The following is a 19,022-nucleotide window of genomic DNA, read 5'->3' on the forward strand; positions in this document are numbered from 1 at the left end:
CTACCCACCGGCGGAAGTGGTATTAGAAATTGCAGAAGAGCAGCTTCCGCGCGCCGGCGCACTCATCAATGCCCTGTCCTCATTTTCAGGTTCACGCCCCTAGCGGTAATTTTGTGCCACTCGTAATACAAACTGGCGCGGTTGGTCGTGCCCGTTGCATCTTGGGAAATGTAGTCCATGGGCTAAACGACCATGGAGGTGCAAAAAGAGAAAGGTGGGGGAGTAAATCGATGTTGGCCTTGGAACAAAGGAACAAAGAACAGTTCTCGCGACGTTTCGGCCATGCGGTGCGTGAGTTCAGCCGCTGTGGTCGTGCCCATTGCATGCTGGGAACAGAAGTTCGGGTGACGCGAATACGTAGACAGGGACGACCGGACTCACGTTGTACGCTGGGGTCGGGTCTGGACTTTGCCGGAGCGAAAGCATCCCACGTTGCTAACTTTGCCACGCGGCTGTAACTCTTAGGCATGTGTGACAGGTGCTGATCCAGATCAGCTTTGAACACCCACTGAAGCTCTACCATTTCTCACTGGTTTGTGCTCTGGCCGAGGATCGGGTTGCTAGCGGACCAGCCTCCTTCCTCTCGCTCTTCCCAGCACCCGGAGCTAAGGTAGGCCCTGGGACACAGAAGGCGTGGACTCGGGCGGGGACTGTGGGGGCTTCCCTCCGCTCTCTCACCCGCAGGGATGGAGGGAGGCTCGTTTTCAGTCCTGCAGGTGCATAGGTGGGGCGTCTAGCACCAGGAAGGCTCCAGACGCAGTGTTTATCTACAGAAGGGAACTAGAATGCGGGACGAGCATGTGGCGAGATGTCGTGGTCCTAGTGAGCCATGGCCTTTGAGAGGAGGAAGACTGAATGGGGGCGTGGCACAGAGGGCCTTTAGCGAAGTTCCATGGAACTCGAGAGTAGAAGTCTTATGGGGTGCCACCGGGGAATCAGTGGGGCTAATAGCGTTTTAGTTGCTATGTTGCTGGGAGGCGATGGGGCGTGTTCATTGATTATTTAGTAATGAGATTGTGGATCTGGCAACTAGAAGATAGTGAGATGGGGATGGGGGTGTCTCCCAAGGGATTGATGAAGGCATGATATTCAGCGGGTTATCGAAGCGATCATGGTAAGGCTGTGGGGGAATAATAGAGCCAGGTGTGGGTCATGGTCAAGGCATTAACAGGAATAGCGGTGAACGAAGAAATAATGAAAGACCGATGGGGTTGTAGTGGATCCCCGCGCCGTGACTGTGGAAGAGTCAGTGGGGACAGAGCAAGCGAAGAGTGGGTAACAGGAAGCTGTTGGGATATGGCCATCAAATGACCAGTGAAGGGCAGGACAGATAGCGAGGGGAGGATCGGGAGAAGTGGGATTCGTGTTACTGAAGGGCTTACTCGAGGCCACTGGTGTGATCTGTGAGGGATGCATTGGAGCGCGGAGTTAATGGGGTCTGATGAAGCGCTAATTGAGTTTAGTGGGGGCATGATCCATCAGGCATTAAGAGGGAGGGGTGAAGGATGTGGTGATAAAGGAATTACTGGGAGCCTGATCACTTAAGGGGTTAATGGCGTATAGGGTGAACAGAGGGAGATTAAGGGGGTTGGGAGTACAAAGTGGTAATCTTAGGTAATGAGGGTGAGAGCAAGGGATTATTGGGGGGCTGAGAGGGTTCTGTGAATCTAGAGAGTATGGAAACGCCTGGAGAAATGGTCCATGAGATCATGGTGGGGTAAGTAGTGGAGGGTTGAGAGAATCATTGAGATTACTGTGCAGAGTGCCAGTGATGGTGCTCGGTGGCGGACAGGGTCTTCTATCAGGTAAGTGTTGGGTTTATGGGATCTGAGGGGTAAGTGATTGGGGGACTGTGCAGTGGCACCCGAGGTCAGTGGGTTCAGTGTCTGGGCTTTGGTCTGCCTAAGTGCTGAGTGACCTGTCTTGTGGGGCTCACGTGTTCAGTTGAGTGTGTGTGATTCTCTCTGCCCTGCACAGGTAGGTGGTGGTCCACTCACCTGGTTACTGATACAGGGTGGCATCAGCTGACAGCCAGCAGGTCCCTGGGCAAACTGTGAGATGGGACGGACATCAAAGGACAAGCGGGATGTTTACTACCGCCTGGCCAAGGAGAATGGTTGGCGGGCCCGCAGTGCCTTCAAGCTGCTGCAACTCGATGAAGAATTCCAGCTCTTCCAAGGTCCCTTATAACTGACGGGCAAGTCACGCAGGGGTGGGGCATGAACACAGGAGATACAAAGATGGCTCAGTCCGCTGAGCTTCCTGCTGTGGGTAGGCTGACTCGGAGGATCTCTGGGGCGGGCAGGGAGACAAGCAGGTAGATGGGCCAATTACCCGAGAGGAGTTGTGTCTCTGGACAGTAAAGAGACACAGGTGCTTCCCAGGGGAGAGAGGTGAACTTTGCAGGGTTCTCAGGTTGGAGAGGTGGGTGCAACTGACCAGTATGCTTTTGCGGTGTGTGCCCAGGTGTTACACGGGCAGTTGACCTGTGTGCAGCCCCAGGCAGCTGGAGCCAGGTGCTGAGCCAGAAGATTGGGTGAGTATGGGGTGCCCAGGAGGGTGAGCTGGGTAGAAGAGGGGCCCTGAGTGAAAACTGGGCTGACACGGGCCACATTGTTCACAGGAGAAAAGGGTCTGGCCAAGTGGTGGCTGTGGACTTGCAGGCCATGGCTCCACTAGCAGGTGTGATACAGATCCAGGGAGACATCACCCAGGTGAGAGCATGGCTATGGGTGTTGAGGTGTATCCTGGGTAAAGGCCCCCCACCAGGGGACTGGAGAAAGTGGAAGGGAGAAAGAGCAATAGCAACAGAGAGAAGGCTGGGGTGTGGTTGAGTGGTTGAGCACCTGCCTACCTATGCACAAAGCCCTGGGTTCCATCTCCAGTACTGTGATGATGATGATGATGATGATACAGAAGAGAAACTCAGACTAAGAAAAACAGATTAACAGCAGAGAAACGGTGCCAGCAGGTTGTCATCACAGAGAGACCACAAAAAGTGATGAGGCTGGGTCCCCAGAGATGGACCCGTGTCTTAGATGGCAAGGGCTGAGAGTGTGGCTCACCCAAGGCTTTCCCCACCAGGGCCATAGGAGCTGGGGCTAAAGGGTAGCAGCGGGGAGCTCTGCGGCCACTCATTGTCCCTCTCTCCGTAGCTTTCCACTGCCAAGGAGATCATCCAGCACTTTGAGGGCTGCCCTGCGGACCTAGTGGTGTGCGATGGGGCTCCCGATGGTAAACAGGGGGTGTCCTTTTCTGTGTCTTTCACCTCGGTTGATTTTTTTCTGCCTTTGCGCTCAGCTTTCCCCATATATGGCAACGTTTACCCTCCTCTTCTGCCTGCTTTATGCCTCTGTCTTCACTCTGTACCCCCTTTCAGTTTTTGTTTTCTTTTGTTTTAATGGTGCTGGGTATGAAACCCAGAGCCTCGTGCATGTTAGCCATATGCAAGGCCTAGAGTTTAATCCCCAATAACACACACACACACACACACACAAAGAAGAAACAAAGAAAATCACATTTGCTGAGCACCTGTTATGTTTGGGAAAATATTCATGAATAAAATTTCACTGATCTGTAATCCCAGTGACGTGGGAGACTAAGGCAGGAAAATTGCAAGTTTAAAGTCAGTGTGGGCAATTTAGCAAGATATAGTCTCAAAATTAAAAAAAAAAATTAAAGGATGGGGGCTTAGCTGAGGGGTAGAGCACTTGCCTAGCATGTGCAAAGCCCTGGGTTCAATCTTGAATACTTAAAAAAAATTCTCACTGATCTCTGACCTTGTAGAGCTGGTATTATTTTTTTTTTGGTGGTACTGGGGGTGGAACTGAGGGGCTTTCTACCTCCATGATATACTCCCAGACCTATTTTATACTTTATGTTTTTATTTTTATTTATTTTTTGGTGGTACTGGGGGTGGAATCCAGAGGCTTTCTACCTCCAGGCTATACTCCCAGACCTTTTTTCTATTTTATTTGGAAACAGGGTCTCACTAAGTTGCTGAAAGCCTCACTAAGCAGCTGAGGCTGGCTTCGAACCTGTGCGATCCTCCTGTCTCAGTCTCCCAAGCGCGGGGATTACAAGCGTGCACCACCACGCCCGGCGACCTATTTTATACTTTATTTGGAAACAGGGTCTCACTAAGTTGCTGATAGCCTCCCTAAGTAGCTGAGGCTGGCTTTGAACTTGCGCAATCCTCCTGTCTCAGCCTCCCAAGTGCGGGGATTACAAGCATGCGCTACCACACCTGGCTAGAGGTGGTATTCTAATGGGAGCCATGGAAAAGAATATACATGGATGAGTTAGGCAGGGCATGGTGGCGCATGCTTGTAATCCCCGCACTTGGGAGGCTGAGACAGGAGGATCACACAGGTTTGAAGCCAGCCTCAGGTACCTAGTGAGGCTCTCAGCAACTTAGTGAGACCCTGTTTCCAAATAAAGTATAAAATAGGTCTGGGAGTATAGCCCAGAGGTAGAAAGCCGCTGAGTTCCACCCCTAGTACCACCAAAAAAAATGGATGAGCTATGTAGAGTGTTAAAAATTGATAGAAGCTGGGCATGATGGTGCACGCATGTAATCCAAGCATTTGGGAGGCTGAGACTGGAGGATCGTGGTTCAAAGACAGCCTCGGCTACTTAGTGAGGCTCTTTGCAATTCAGTGAGACGGTTTCAAAATAATAAAAAAAAATTGGGCTGGGGGTGTAGCTCAGAGGTGCAATGCCCCTGGGTTCCATCCCTAATACCACAAAAAAAATTTGATAGGTACCATAAGGAAATCAATGAAACAGGAAAGGAAGAAAGTACCTGTTGGAATTTTAAATGAAGTAGACAGAGAAGACCTCACTGACCTGACAGCAGAGACCTGAAGGAGGTGGGAAAGTGAGCCGTGGATATGTCTGGAGGAAGAGCAACCCAAGCAGAGCTTTAGCATAGGCAGCCATGTGTAATGGCTCATGCCTGTGATTCCCGTACTTAAGAGGCTGAGGCAGGAAGATCACAGTTTTGAGGCCAGCCTCAGCAGCATAGCAAGGCCCTGCTTCAAAATAGCCATGCATCGTGGCACATGCCTATAATCCAAGCACTTGGGAGTCCGAGACAGGAGGATTGCAGGTTCAAGACCAGCCTCAATAACTTGGCAAGGCTTTCAGCAATCTGGCAGGGCCCTGTTTCAAGACAGTAAACTAAAGGGCTGAGGGTATAGTTCAGGGGTGAAATGCCTCTGGGTCCAATCCCCAGTACCAGAAAAATTAGTAAAATGCTGGGGGTGTGGCTCAGAGGTAGAAGGTCACTGGATTTAATCTCTAGTACCAACCCCCCCAAAAAAACTTCTACCCTGGGAGGGGCCAGGGTAGAAGCAGGGCCCCAGGGCAGAGGAGGTCACCGCAGTAGTACGAGTGAGGAGTGACAGTGGTAGCTGCCACGGAAAGGAGAGGGTCAAGTGAGGTGAGGTTGTGCAAGTCGAGGTGGTAGGTTGCCAAGGCTGGGGATGTGAGGAGTAGGGGAAGGGCATCAAGGGGGCTAAGGTTTTTGGCCTGAACACCTGGAAGGATCAGGTGAGATGGGGAGTGGTGAGAAAAGCAGGTTTGGGAAGGGAGGAGTTTGGATTCAGACCTGGGAGAGCGTTGGCGTCAGCCATGTGGGTCTGGGCTGGAGGCGGAAACAGTCGTGCTGCTTCCCAAGGGTTAGGGACTCAGGATAGGCATCCACTTGACAGATATTAATTTGCATGGAGAACCTTAGCCGGCAGGGAGCCTGGGAACTATTTTTCCTGGTACAAGGCAGTACGTTGAACCAGCTGGGCCCTCTAACGCTTTTCCTCTCACCACAGTCACCGGCCTCCATGACGTGGATGAGTACATGCAGGCCCAGCTCCTCCTAGCCGTGAGTAGCTTTGCCCCCACCCCCGCCCGCCTCGGCCCCTGCCATCTGTCTCCACCTCAGCCTCAGCCACCTGTCCTCCCCACAGGCTCTGAATATTGCTACCCATGTCCTAAAGCCAGGGGGCTGTTTTGTGACCAAGGTAAATCTGGGGGAAACCTGGTGGAGCATAGAGTGAGTTCTCTAGGGGCTGCCCTCACCCCTCCATCTCTGCTTCCTCACCCTACAGATATTTCGAGGCCGTGATGTGACCCTGCTGTATAGCCAGCTGCGCGTCTTTTTCTCCAGCGTGCGCTGCGCCAAGCCCAGGAGCAGCCGGAACTCCAGCATCGGTCAGTGAGATGGAGGCCAGGCCGGCCAGGGGTGCTGGGAAACGCTGCCTGCACACAGCGGAGGCGGCAGACTGTCCCCCTCACTGCATGCTTCTCCCGCAGAGGCCTTCGCTGTCTGTCAGGGCTATGACCCTCCTGAGGGCTTCATGCCGGACTTGACCAAACCCCTGCTGGACCACTCGTACGGTGAGAGCCAGAGCCGAGGGCCCATCCCTGGAGACTGCCTCCTGCCACCCTTGTACAACCCTTGAGAGCCCTTAGCCTCAGTCACTCCCGGCAGCTGTTTTATTCCAGGAGGAGCCTCAGCCCAGTTAGTTCCCTAGTAGTGAATCACGCTCGGTCCTGATAAAAATCTGTCCCTAGAAGAGTTTGAGCCTTTCCCAGGAAAGACTCTACTTGCTAATAAGTTCTGACTTGGGAAAACCCTTAGCCACAGCCCCAGGGAGAGATCACCTATGTCCAACTCTCAACCCCTGAGGGTCCTTGTGGGGGAGGCTGGGGACAGAACCAGGGCCTTGCACACACTAGGCAAGCACTCTGTCCCAAGCCACGCCCTTGAGTCTTGCCCCAGTGGGAAAAGGCAGAGCCTGCCTTCGTGGGGATCACAGCAGTGACAGAAGGTCCAAGCCATGTATAACATGTAGGGTGGACCGGGCATGGTGAGCAGTCAGAGCAGGGTTTGTGGTGATGGTAGGAAGGCCCCCTTGCCCCAAGGAGGTGATCTCAAGCAAAGGCAAGGTTGCTGGTAGAAGGGTGAGAGGGCGCTGGTGAGTGCGTGAGGAGGACCAGCCCCTTCCTCAGTCTCACCTCTGCTGTCTCCTAAGACTCAGATTTCAACCAATTGGATGGTCCCACCCGCATCATTGTGCCTTTTGTGACCTGTGGGGATCTGAGCGCCTATGATTCGGACCGCAGTTACCCACTGGATGTGAGTGCCCGGTAAGCAGGAGGCGGGGAGGCTATCCGAGATTCCCAGGTCCTTACCATCTCCCCACCATTTGTGTCTGCACAGCTAGAGGATGGCTCCGAGTACACGTATACTCCACCCACACAGCCCCCCATCTCCCCCCCATACCAAGAAGCCTGCATACTGAAGAAGAAGGGGAGGCTTGCCAAGGAGCTCTGCCCCCAGGATTGCCCCCTCAGCAGAGTGGACACGTTACCGCAGCCCCTGGCCGCCCCTCAGCACAACACCCTGCTGGCCTCTGAGGTCTGGAACCTTGGCACTCAGCCCCCATTGACCCTTCCCAGTGTGTTTCTTTCTGCCCTAAATCGCATGGTTTCTCTTTCTTGCCTCCCAATAGCTGTAAGAATCAATGGGGCAACCGAGGCATAACGAATGAAAATATATCTGAATCTCTGTTCTTTTTCTTGGGTAGATGGAAAGCAATGAAGTGAATTGTCCACCTTAACACAATAAGGTAAGTTTGCTTCTTTATCTGAGGGTTGGAGTAAAGGGCACTTTGGTTGATTGATTGGTACTGGAGATTGAACCCAGGAACATTCTACCTCTGAGCTATACCCCCCATCCCTCTTCGTTTTCTTTTTTATTTTATTTTGACTTGCAATTTTCCTGTCTTAGTCTCCCAAGTATTATGATTACAGGTATCTAGCTGGGTGTGGTGGCGCAGGCCTATAATCCTAGTACTTGGAAGTATGAGACAGGAAGATCACAGTTTTGAGGACAACTTCAGCAATTCATTGAGTCTTTCAGCAACCTAGTTAGACCCTGTTTGAAAAAAAAAGTCTTAGGGATATAGCTTGGAGATAGAATCTCCCTGAGTTCAATCCTCAGTACCACAGGAAGAAAAAAAAAGAAAAAGAATGATAGGCATGCACCATCGTGCCTGGTTAGTAAAGAGCACTTTTAATTAAAAACTCAGTAAAGGCCACATGCCTGTAATCCCAGTACTTGGGAGGCAGAGACAGCAGGATCAGGAGGATTGCAGGTTCAAGACCAGCCCCAGCAACTTAGACTCTCAGCAACCTAGGAAGCCAGCCTGCCTGCCTGCCTTCCTCCCTTCCTTCCTTCCTTCCTTCCTTGCTTTCAGCCTACCCTCCCTGAGATAGATTTACTTTCTTTCTTTTTTCCCCCTCAATACTGGGGATTAAATCCAGGGGCATTCTTCCTTTGAGCTACACTCCTAGCCCTATTTTTAATTCTTTATTTTGAAACAGGGTCTCACCAAGTTGTGGAGGGCCTAAGTAGCTGAGGCTGGCCACAAACCAGTGATCGTCCTGTCCCAGCCTCTCAAGTACTGGGATGACAAGCATGTGCCACCATACCCGGCTTCATGTTTTTAAAGATGGCTGTCTCGCCGTATTGCCGGGGCTCATCTTGAACTCTTGGTCTCACGTAATCCTCCCGCCTCAGCCTCAGGCCCTAGCTAGAACTCCAGGGTTAGACTTTAGCACTCAGCCAGACTGCAATAGTGGCATCAGCTCACGGAATCTCAACCAGCAACATCTACTAAATATCCGTTGTCCTACTCTGGGATCTGCTGTAAACATTTTCTATATTGAGACACTGAGTGTATATTTATGACATATAGTACATGATGTGTGCTAGGCATTTTTTCTAGATTTGGAGATAGTGCGCGGAACAAAACAGGCAAATAGCTCAGTCCTCTCAGAGCTGCTAGTTTGGGAAAGAGGTAATTAGCAACAAAGTAGTCTGTGAATGTGCATACCTACTATAAATAGCACAGTAGGTCACTACTTACGATACAGCCGTGTGTTACATAGTGAAGTTTTGGTCGGCTTCAAATCCCATATACTGTGGTGGTCCCATAAACAACTTTCTATCACCTAGTGACATTGTGGCTACTTTAGTTTGAGGAAGTATACTCTCTGATGTTCATACAGTAACAAGATCGCCTAGGGATACATTTCTCACAAGTCCCTTTTCTTAAAGGCACATGACTATGTAACATGTAAAAGTGATACAGAATATGAAAAAAAAGGAAAGATAAAGCAGAGTGCGGAGAATCAGGAATTCTAGGCATAGTTGTTTGTACAGAGTTTTTTTTTTTTGTATTTGTATTTGTTTTGCGGTACTGGGGATTGAACCCAGGGGCTTTTTTTTTTTTTTTTTTTTTTGCGGGTCTGGGGATGGAACCCAGGGGCATTTGACCTCCAAGCTACACCCCCTACCCTATTTTTTTATTCTTTATTTTGAAACTGGGTCTCACTGAGTTGCAGAGGGCCTCACTAAGTAGCTCAGGCTGTCTGCAAACTGCGATCCTCCTGTCTCAGCCTCCCGAATGCTGGGATTACAAGCGTGCGCCACCATGCCCGGCTCTCAGGGGCATTTTAATACCAAGCTACACCCCTGGCCCATTTTTTTTATTCTTTATTTTGAAACAGGGTCTCAAGTTGTGGAAGGTCTCACTAAGCTGGCTGTGAACCTGAGATACTCCTGTTTCAGCCTCCCAAGTACTGGGATTACAAAAGTGTACCACCATGTCTGACTCTATTTGCATTTTTTAAATTTTTTGCAGTACTAAGGATGGAACCCAGGGAAATTCTACCTCCAAGCTACTCAGCCTCCCAAATGCTGGGATTATAAGCCTGTGCCACCACGCCCAGCTTCTGTTTGCAGTTTTTGTTTGTTTGTTTGTTTGTTTTTTGGTGTGTGTGTGTGTGTGTGTGTGTGTGTGTGTGTGTGTGTGTGTGTGGTACTGGGGTTCCTGGAAACCCTTCTCTGGGCTACACTCCCAGACCTATTTTATATTTTTATTTGGAAACAGGGTTCTTAAGCCAGCGCAGCTGGCTTTGAACCAGCCCGATCCTCCTGTCTCCGCCTCCCAAGCTCGGGGATCACAAGCGTGTGCCTCCCGGCTGTTTGCAGTTTTTAAAGAGATGTCATAGCCGGGCGTGGTGGCGCACGCTTGTAATCCCAGCATTTGGGAGGCTAAGATGGGAGGATCGTGGTTGGAGGACATCCTCAGCTACTACTTAGTGAGGCCCTTTGCAACTCAGTGAGACCCCATTTCAAAATAAAGAATAAAAAAAAAATTAAGAGATGTCATGAAAAGCTGACATACATCCCTGAGGTAGTGTTTAATCCAAGACCTGAAATAGCTGAGGAAGGGACTCCCAAGTGCTTATCTAGGGAAAGGGCATTTCAGGGAGAGGCCAGTGAAGGTGGAACTGCCTGGTGTGCCTGGAAACAGCAAGGGCCCAGTTGACCTGTAGCAGAATGAATGGACAAAACCCCAGATGTTAGGTACTGTCCCTTTGTTCGTTCTCTCTCTCCCCCTCTTCCTCCCTCTCTCTCTCTGGTTGTGCTGAGGATTGAACCAGGGCCTCATGCATGCAAGGCAAGTGTTCTACCATGGAGTTACACCCCCAACCCTGAAGCTGTCCCCTTTTTTGTGGCCCTGGGGATGGAACCAGGGGCACTCTACCTCCAAGCTACACCCCCAGCCCTAGTTTTTATTCTCTCTCTCTTTTTTTTTTGGTGGTACTGGGGTTCCTGGAAACCCTTCTACCTCTGGGCTACACTCCCAGACACCTATTTTATATTTTTATTTGGAAACAGGGTCTCCTAAGCAAGCGCGGGGATTACAAGGCTGTGCCACCACGTCTGGCCTATTTTTTATTCTTTTTTTTTTTTTTTGTGTGTGTGTGTGTGTGTGGTACTGGGGTTCCTGGAAACCATTCTACCTCCGGGCTACACTCCCAGACCTATTTTTATATTTTTTATTTGGAAACAGGGTCTCTTAAGACAGCGAGGCTGGCTTCGAACCAGCCATCCTCCTGTCTCTGCCTCCCAAGCGCTGGGATTACAAGTGTGTGCCACCACGCCCAGCTTGAAGATGTCCTTTTCTGACAGTGGCCAAGCATATTATTCCAATTGTCTCCTGTTAAAAAGGCACCTTTAAGGCCGGGCGTGGTGGCGCACACTTGTAATCCCCGCACTTGGGAGGCAGAGACAGGAGGATCGCACTGGTTCGGAGCCAGCCTCGCTGGCTTAAGAGACCCTGTTTCCAAATAAAAAATATAAAATAGGTTTGGGAGTGTAGCCCGGAGGTAGAAGGGCTTCCAGGAACCCCAGTACAACCAAAAAAAAAAGGCACCTTTAAAAAAATAGAAATGGGTAGGGATGTAGCTCAGTGGTAGGGCACTGAAGGTCCTGTATTCAATCCCCAGCACCACTAAAAAAAAACTGAAACAGCAAATTACACTGGGAAAAGATACTTACAATCCTCAATATTTGCCTGTTTGTTTATCTTTGGGTACTGCAGATTGAACCTGGGGGCAATTCTACCTCTAAGCTACGCTCCCAGTCCTTTCTTTTGAAACAGTCCCACTGAGTTGCTGAGGGCATTGCTAAATTGTGGAGGCTGACTTCCAACCTGCAATCCTCCTATCTCAGCCTCACAACTACTGAGACTATAGGCATGTGCGACCACACCCAGCTTTCCTCATTATTTAAAAGGCCCTGTAGCCAAGTATAATACATGCCTACCATCCCAGTAGTTGGGAGGCTGAGAGAGTAGTGTTGGAAGTTTGAGGCCAGCCTCAGATAACTTAGACTCTCAGCAACCTAGCAAGAACCTGTTTTTTGTGTGGGGGGTACTGGGAGCTGAGCCCAGGTGCAGTCTACCTCCAAACTACACCCCCAACCCTATATTATTTTGAAACAGAGTCTCCCTAGTTTGAGGTGAGTCTCACTACTTGTGAGGCTGTCCTTGAACCTGTGATCCTCCTGTCTCACCCTCCCAAGTACTGGGATTACAGATAAATTCTACCATGCCCAGATGATCCTGTTTCAAAATAAAAGAGGGTTGGGGGTATAGTTTGAAGGTAGACTGCTCCTGGGTTCAATGCTTAGTACCAAAAGTAAAAGTTTTTTTTAAAAAAAAGGTCTTATAAAAAGCCAGGTGTGGTGGCACACGCCTGTAATCCCAGCATTCGAGAGGCTGAGACAGGAGGGTCATGGTTTGCAGCCAACCTTAGCTACCTAGTGAGGTCCTTTGCAACTTAGTGAGACCCTATCTCAAAGAATAAACTATCGGGCTGGGGTAGCTTAGAGGTAGAATCCCCCTGGGTTCCTTCCCCAGTACCACACACTAAAAAAAAGGTCTTATAAAGCTGAGTATGGTGGTACACACTTGTAATTCCAGTACTTGGGAGGCTGAGACAGGAGGATCAGAAGTTTGAGGACAGCCTCAACAACATAGACTCTCAGCAATCTAAGGAGACCCTGTTTCAAACTAAAAAAAATCAAAATAAGGCTGGGGATGTAGCTCAGAGGTTGAAATCCCCTGGTTTAGTCCTCAGTATCCTACACACATACACAGAAGAAAAAAAGCTGGGAACAGAAAAGGGTGTGGCCACTTTGGAGAACTGTTAGATGTTATCTACTAAAGCTGCACGTGTGCCAGTTTCACTCCTAAGAAAGGAATACTAGCCAGGCATGGTAGTGCGCGCTTGTCATCCCAGTACTTGGGAGGCTGAGACTGGAGGATCGCATAGGTTCAAAGCCAGCCTCAGCTACTTAGTGAGGCTCTCAGCAACTTAGTGAGACCCTGTTTCTAAGAAAATATAAAAATAGATCTGTTTAGCCCAGAGGTAGAAAAGCCCCTGAGTTCTATCCCCAGTACCACAAAAAAATTTTTAAAAAAGAAATGCCCATTAAATTAAGGTCTGTTTACAGTAAAGAACTATAAAACAAGCCAGGTGTGAAGGCGCAGGCCTGTAATCCCAGTACTTGGGAGGCTGAGCCAGGAGGATCACAGGTTCGAGGACAGCCTAATCAACCTAGGGAGACCTTGTTTCCAATAAGAAATAAAATCGGCTGAGAGTGTAGCTCAAAGGTAGAATGCCTCCGGATCCAATCCCCAGTACCACATAAAAAATTAAGATCTACATAGCAGTGAAAATGAGTATCTTAGCCGGGCGTGGCGGCGCACGCTTGTAATCCCAGCATTTGAGATGCCGAGGCAGGAGGATCACGGTTCTTGGCCAGCCTCAGCGACTTAGAACGAGACCGTTCACAACTCAGTGAGACCGTTTCAAAATAAAGAATAAAAAAATAGGGCAGGGGGTGTGGCTCGGAGGTAGAATGCCCCTGGGTTCCATCCCCAGACCTGCAAAAAGAAAAATAAATAAATAAATAGACTAAAAAATAGGGTTGGGGGTGTAGCTCGGAGGTACAGTGCCCCTGGGTTCCATCCTCAGTACTAGAAAAAAAAAAGAGTATCCTTTAATTTTACAAAATAGTGCCTTATATTTAAAAGAACATATATATTTTATGCATTTTCTTGCATGATATCATTCACATTTAACTAGAAAGAAAGGTCACAAAAATGTTAGCAGCTTAGCAAACAGTGATCGTACGAGAAGAACGTGGGAACATTTTTTTGCTACTCTGGGGACTGAACACATCCCCACAATGTGTTAGGCAAGCACTCTACCACTGAGCTACTTGGCTCCTGAGAACATAGTTTTGTTTACAACTTTTTTCCCTTTGGCCCTTAGGTAGCCGGCGAGCTAACTCAGAAGTTGCTGCCTACCAGGAAAAACCAGAACTTGGCTTAATGAACTTGTTTTCAACTATCAATGGGACCTAAGCAAACAAGCGTGGGATCTGCTACTACGCTCAGAAGGACGACGAGGAAAGAAACAGCAGAGAAGTCTGCTGCACTGCAGCAGGATCTCATGAGCTTGTGGAAAGACTTCCTCTTCTCTAAACCTCTTTCGGGACGTCCATATTATGTCCAGGATTTGTCCTGAAAGGAGGAGTTTTTAACCTGGATAGACATCAGGGATATCCATAAACTTAATGGAAGAAAAGAAATATTACATTTTTTAACCCCAATATGATGAATGAATATAATACGCCAATAAAAAATTAAAAAACATAATCAATGGAACTCCAAGATAATAAAAAAATGAAATATTACATTTTTATTGTCACTAATATAAAAACTTAGCTTTTCTTTTATTTATAAATGGTGGCACCAAATCTCAACAGTAAAAGTGGTACCTGCAGTTTCCCTGCCAATGCTAGTCAGTTGTTACCAACATCTTGAAATATAATTCTCATTCTTTACCAATTTGGATGAGAGCAAAACTTATAATTTGATGTTCTAATAAAAAAAAGTTGGTTTAGGGCCGGGCGTGGCGCACGCTTGTAATCCCCGCGCTTGGGAGACAGAGACAGGAGGGTTGTGCAAGTTCAAAGCCAGCCGCATGCACTGGCTTAGGAGACCCTGTTTCCAAATAAAAAAGTATAAAAATAGGTCTGGGAGTGTAGCCCCGAGGTAGAAGGGCTTCTAGGAACCCCAGTACCACCAAAAAAGAAAAAGTTGGTGTACTATTGCATCTCAGCTTTGTTGCTGTTTAATAAGCAGTGATAGCTGGGCATGGCGGCGCACACTTGTGATCCCAGTATTTGGTAGACTGAGACAGAAGGATCGCAGGTTTGCGGCCAGCCTCAGCTACTTATTGAGACTTCCACAACTTACTGAGACCCTGTTTCAAAATAAAGAATTAAAAATAGGGCTGGGGGTGTAGCTCGGAGGTAAAATACCCCTGGGTTCAGCCCCCAGTACCACAAAAAAAAATTAAAAATAGGGTTGGGAGTATAGCTCAGAAGTAGAAACTGCTGGATTCAATCTCTAGTGCCACACAAACAAAAGCAGTGATGATCATAATTCAATGTAATTGGTTTTCATTGTAATCCTTTGTGTGTGTATATGCTTTAAAAATATTCTAAAAGCTGCGTGTGGCCTGTAATCCCAGTATTGGCAAGGATGAGACAAGATGGTTTCAGGCTCAAGGCCAGCCTTGGCAACTTAGTAAGACACACTCTGCAACTCAGTGAGACTCTGTTTCAAAAAAATAGGGATAAGGGTGTAGCTTGGAGGTAGAATACCTCTAGTTTCAACCTCCAGTACCAATATATATTTCAAGAGCTGGAGTAGAGCGGCCTGCCCAGTGTGCAGTGTCCTGAGTTCCATCCCCAGCACTGCAAAGTGAGTCCAGCACAGGTGCATGCACCTGCAGTCCCCGTACTTTGAGGGCTAAGGCAGGACGATCCCTTGTGTCTAAAAATTTGAGGCCAAATCAACACAGCATAGCAAGACTTTCAAAATAAAAAAGCAGGCCGGGTGTGGTGGTGCATGCTTGTAATCTCAATGCTTGGGAGGCTGAGATAGGATCACACAGGTTCGAAGCCAGCCTCAGCTATTTAGTGAGGCTCTCAGCAACTTCGTGAGAACCTGTTCCCAAATAAAGTAAAAAATAGGTCTGGGAGTATAGCCTGCAAGTAGAAAAACCCCTGGGTCCCACTCTCAGTACCACAAAATAAATAATAAATAAATAAATAAACAGGGCTGGGGATGTATCTCAGAGGTAAAATGCCCCTAGGTTCAATTCCTAGTCACACCAAAAAGAAGTTCTGTGATGTGATCCACAGATTTGATCAGATGCTAAAGGGTTTCTCACCAAATTTTTTTCCTTTATGGTTCTGAGGATTGAACCCAGGGATATTCTACCTCTCAGCTATACCCCCAGCCCTATTTTATTTTTTTTATTTAGAAACAAGGTTTCACTAAGTTTTTAAGGTCTTTGCTAAGTTGCTGAGGCTGTCCTCAAACCTGTGATTCTTCTGTCTCAGCCTCTCAAGTACTAAAATTTACGGGCATGCCACCACACCCGGCTTCTAAAATGATTTTTTTTAGTTTAGGAACCTCTTAAATATCTGACAGAAATTTGCTGGACCTGGGCTTGATGGCATATTGCTATAATCCCAGCTACTCAGGAGGCTAACGCAGGAGAATCACAAGTTCCAGGACAGCCTGGGCAACTGGGACCTTGTTTCAAAATAAAAACTAAAAAAGGGCTGAGGAAGCCGAGCATGGCAGTGCACACTTGTAATCTTAGGGCTAGGGGTATAGCTTGAAGGTAGAACGTCTCTGGGTTCCATCCCCAGTAACACACACACACACACACACACACACACACACACACACACACACACACGGGCTGGGGAATGTAGCTCAGTGGTACAGTGTCCCTAAGCTCAGTACCCAGTACACAATTTTTTTTAACTCTCTAGCTTTATAGACAACCATTTTCTGCAACTCAATCCTTTATGGGTTTTTTTTTTTTCCAGTACTAGGGATTGAACCTTGGGGCATTCTACCTCCAATCTACACCACCAACCCTATTTTTTATTCTTTATTTTGAAACAAGGTCTCATTAAGTTGTGGCGGTCCTAAGTAGCTGAGGCTGGATGCAAATCTGCCATCCTTCTGTCTCTGTCTCCCAAATATTGAGATGACAAACAGGAGCCCAGCCAATCCTTCTTTTTTTAAACCCAAATTCTCTACTACCCAAGGACTATCCACATCCTAATTTGTGATCCCAGGTATTTCCTTACCTGGCTGTGACTCTAAGTGGCCACACCCCAGTATGTGTGACCTAAAGAAAATATACCCGCATATCTTTTTTTTTTTTTTTTTCGGGTCTGGGGATGGAACCCAGGGACATTTGACCTCTGAGCTACACCCCCTGCCCTATTTTTTATTCTTTATTTTGAAACCGGGTCTCACTGAGTTGCAGAGGCCTCACTAAGTAGCTGAGGCTGTCCACGAACCACGATCCTCCAGTCTCAGCCTCCCGAATGCTGGGATTACAAGCGTGCGCCACCACGCCCGGCCCGCATATCTATTAAAAGCAGTGTCCAGGCCCATGTTGAAAGTGGTGTGTTTTTTGTTTGTTTATTTGTTTTTGCAGTACTTGGGATTGAACTAAGAGGCATTCTACCTCTAAACTATACCCCAACTCTATTTTATTTTTTTTTAATTTTGAAACAGAGTCTCACTAAGTTGCTGAGGGCCTTGCTAAGATGCTGAAGCAGGCCACACACCTGGGAGCCTCTTGTCTCACCCTCCCAAGTACTGAGATTACAAGCCTGCACCACCACGCCCAGTGACAGTGGTGACCTCTGGAGTATACCGCTTCTCAGCCTTCGGGCTAAATTGAGCGTAAACTCTGGAGTCTGTGTTTACAGGTGTATCTACACTTGACTCTCTGACCACAACAAGAATGACCACGCCTGTCTGTGCAACTCCAGGAATGCCCGCGCCTCACTCCGTGTGAGTCTGATGTCCACGCCATAGTGATGTAACCCCAGACTCTTACCCGAGTTAGTGTGACCACAAGAATGGCCACACCCCAGTCACCCTGACCAGACGTATATGCACAACCCAGGAGTGATGGCAGAAGTGTCCCAACACAGGCCTTGTGTAACCATGGAAGTATCCACAGCACTACAGCGCCAGTTCGTCTGTGTCCATGCAAGAGCCAGTGGGGCCCCGGAGCGTCTCCACCCCATGTTCTGAGTCCAGCGGTGGCAACGATGTAGTCTGTATGACCGCGGGAGTCTCCGCAGTCTTGCCTTAGTGGCGCCATGAGTCAGCACACCTCAAACGACATGATCACAGAAGTGTCCGATCTGGGTGACTCCCGTGCGAGTGTGCAACTCAGTTAGTGGCATTCTAGGAATGGGTTTTTCCCAGTCCAGCAACCTCTGGAACGTCCAACTCTCTAGTCTCTATGACCCCAGGAGTGTCCTCTTCCTAATCAGTGTGACCCCGGGAGGAGCATGTCTGGAGGAAGCGGCCCAGGCAAAGGGAAAGCCTGTGTAAAGGCCCTGATAAAGGAACATGCCTGGCATATCTGACTCAGAGCCAGTGGGGCTGGAGCAGAGCGAGCTGGAGAATCAGTAGGGCTTCGTGGTCCATAGAGAAAACTTTGGCTTTTTCTCTGAGAGATGGGAGTCACTCAGGGCAGGGTTCCACACAGAGGACCGTGAGCTACCTTGGATTGTAAAAGGTGGTGGTTACCCAAAAGTATCTGTCAAGACTCAGAATGCTAAAAGGAGCTGGGTGTTGTGGCATATAGCTATAATCCCAGTACTTGGGAAGCTGAGACATGAGGATTGCAGGTTCGAGGACAGTCTCAGCAATTTTTTTTTTTTTTGTCTGAGAATGGAACCCAGAGGCATTTGACCTCCGAGCTACACCCCCTGCACAATTTTTTATTCTTTATTTTGAAACAGAGTCTCACTAAGTAGCTGAGGCTGTCCACCACGCCCCGCTTATTCTTTATTTTGAAACAGGATCTCACTGAGTTGCAAAAGGCCTCACTAAGTAGCTGAGGCTATCCGCGAACTGCTATTCTCCTGGGATTACAAACGTGTGTCATTATGCCCAGTTTATTTATTTATTTATTTATTTATTTTTTGGTACTGGGGTTCCTGGAAACCCTTCTACCTCCAGGCTACACTCCCAGACCTATTTTATACTTTTTTATATTTGGAAACAGGGTCTCTTAAGCCAGCGTGGCTGGCTTCGAACCTGCGCGATCCTCTTGTCTCTGCCTCCCAAGCGCGGGGATTACAAGCGTGCGCCACCATGCCCGGCTGATTTTTATTTTTGAAACAGGGTCTTACTAGGTTGATGAGAGTCTCACTACTTGCTGAGGCTGTCCTTAAACCTGTCGTCCTCCTGTCTCAGCCTCTCAAGCACTGGGATTATGAGCATGTGCCATCATACCCAGCAAGAGACCCTGTTTCAAAATAAAGAATAAAATAGGGCTGGGATATAAGTCATAGGTAGAATGCCCCTGGGTTCTATCCACAGTACCACAGAAAAGCACAGTATATCTTGGTATGTATGCAGTTTATGCCTATAATCCTAGCAGCTTGGAGGGCTGAGGCAGGAAAAATCACAAGTTCAAGGCTGCCTAGGCAATTTAGCAAAACCCTGTCTCAAAATTAAAAAAAAAATCCA

At 48.3% G+C, this 19,022-nt stretch overlaps 1 protein-coding gene across 1 annotated transcript; it reads left to right on the top strand.

Annotated features, from left to right (window-relative positions):
* Positions 1–2,058: 2,058 nt before the first annotated feature.
* FTSJ1 (FtsJ RNA 2'-O-methyltransferase 1) lies at positions 2,059–17,570 on the top strand (the record flags this gene model as incomplete). The annotated part of the gene is made up of 11 exons (XM_080718865.1): positions 2,059–2,179; positions 2,467–2,536; positions 2,624–2,714; positions 3,156–3,234; positions 5,829–5,881; positions 5,967–6,020; positions 6,108–6,210; positions 6,313–6,396; positions 7,041–7,138; positions 7,223–7,420; positions 17,421–17,570. The coding sequence occupies 11 exons, from the start codon at positions 2,059–2,061 to the stop codon at positions 17,568–17,570; spliced, it is 1,101 nt and encodes a 366-aa protein (XP_080574991.1).
* Between the last annotated feature and the right edge of the window lie 1,452 nt (positions 17,571–19,022).

Source organism: Muscardinus avellanarius (genome assembly GCF_963383645.1).
Source record: "Muscardinus avellanarius genome assembly, chromosome: X".
Classification (NCBI taxonomy): Eukaryota; Metazoa; Chordata; class Mammalia; order Rodentia; family Gliridae; genus Muscardinus; species Muscardinus avellanarius.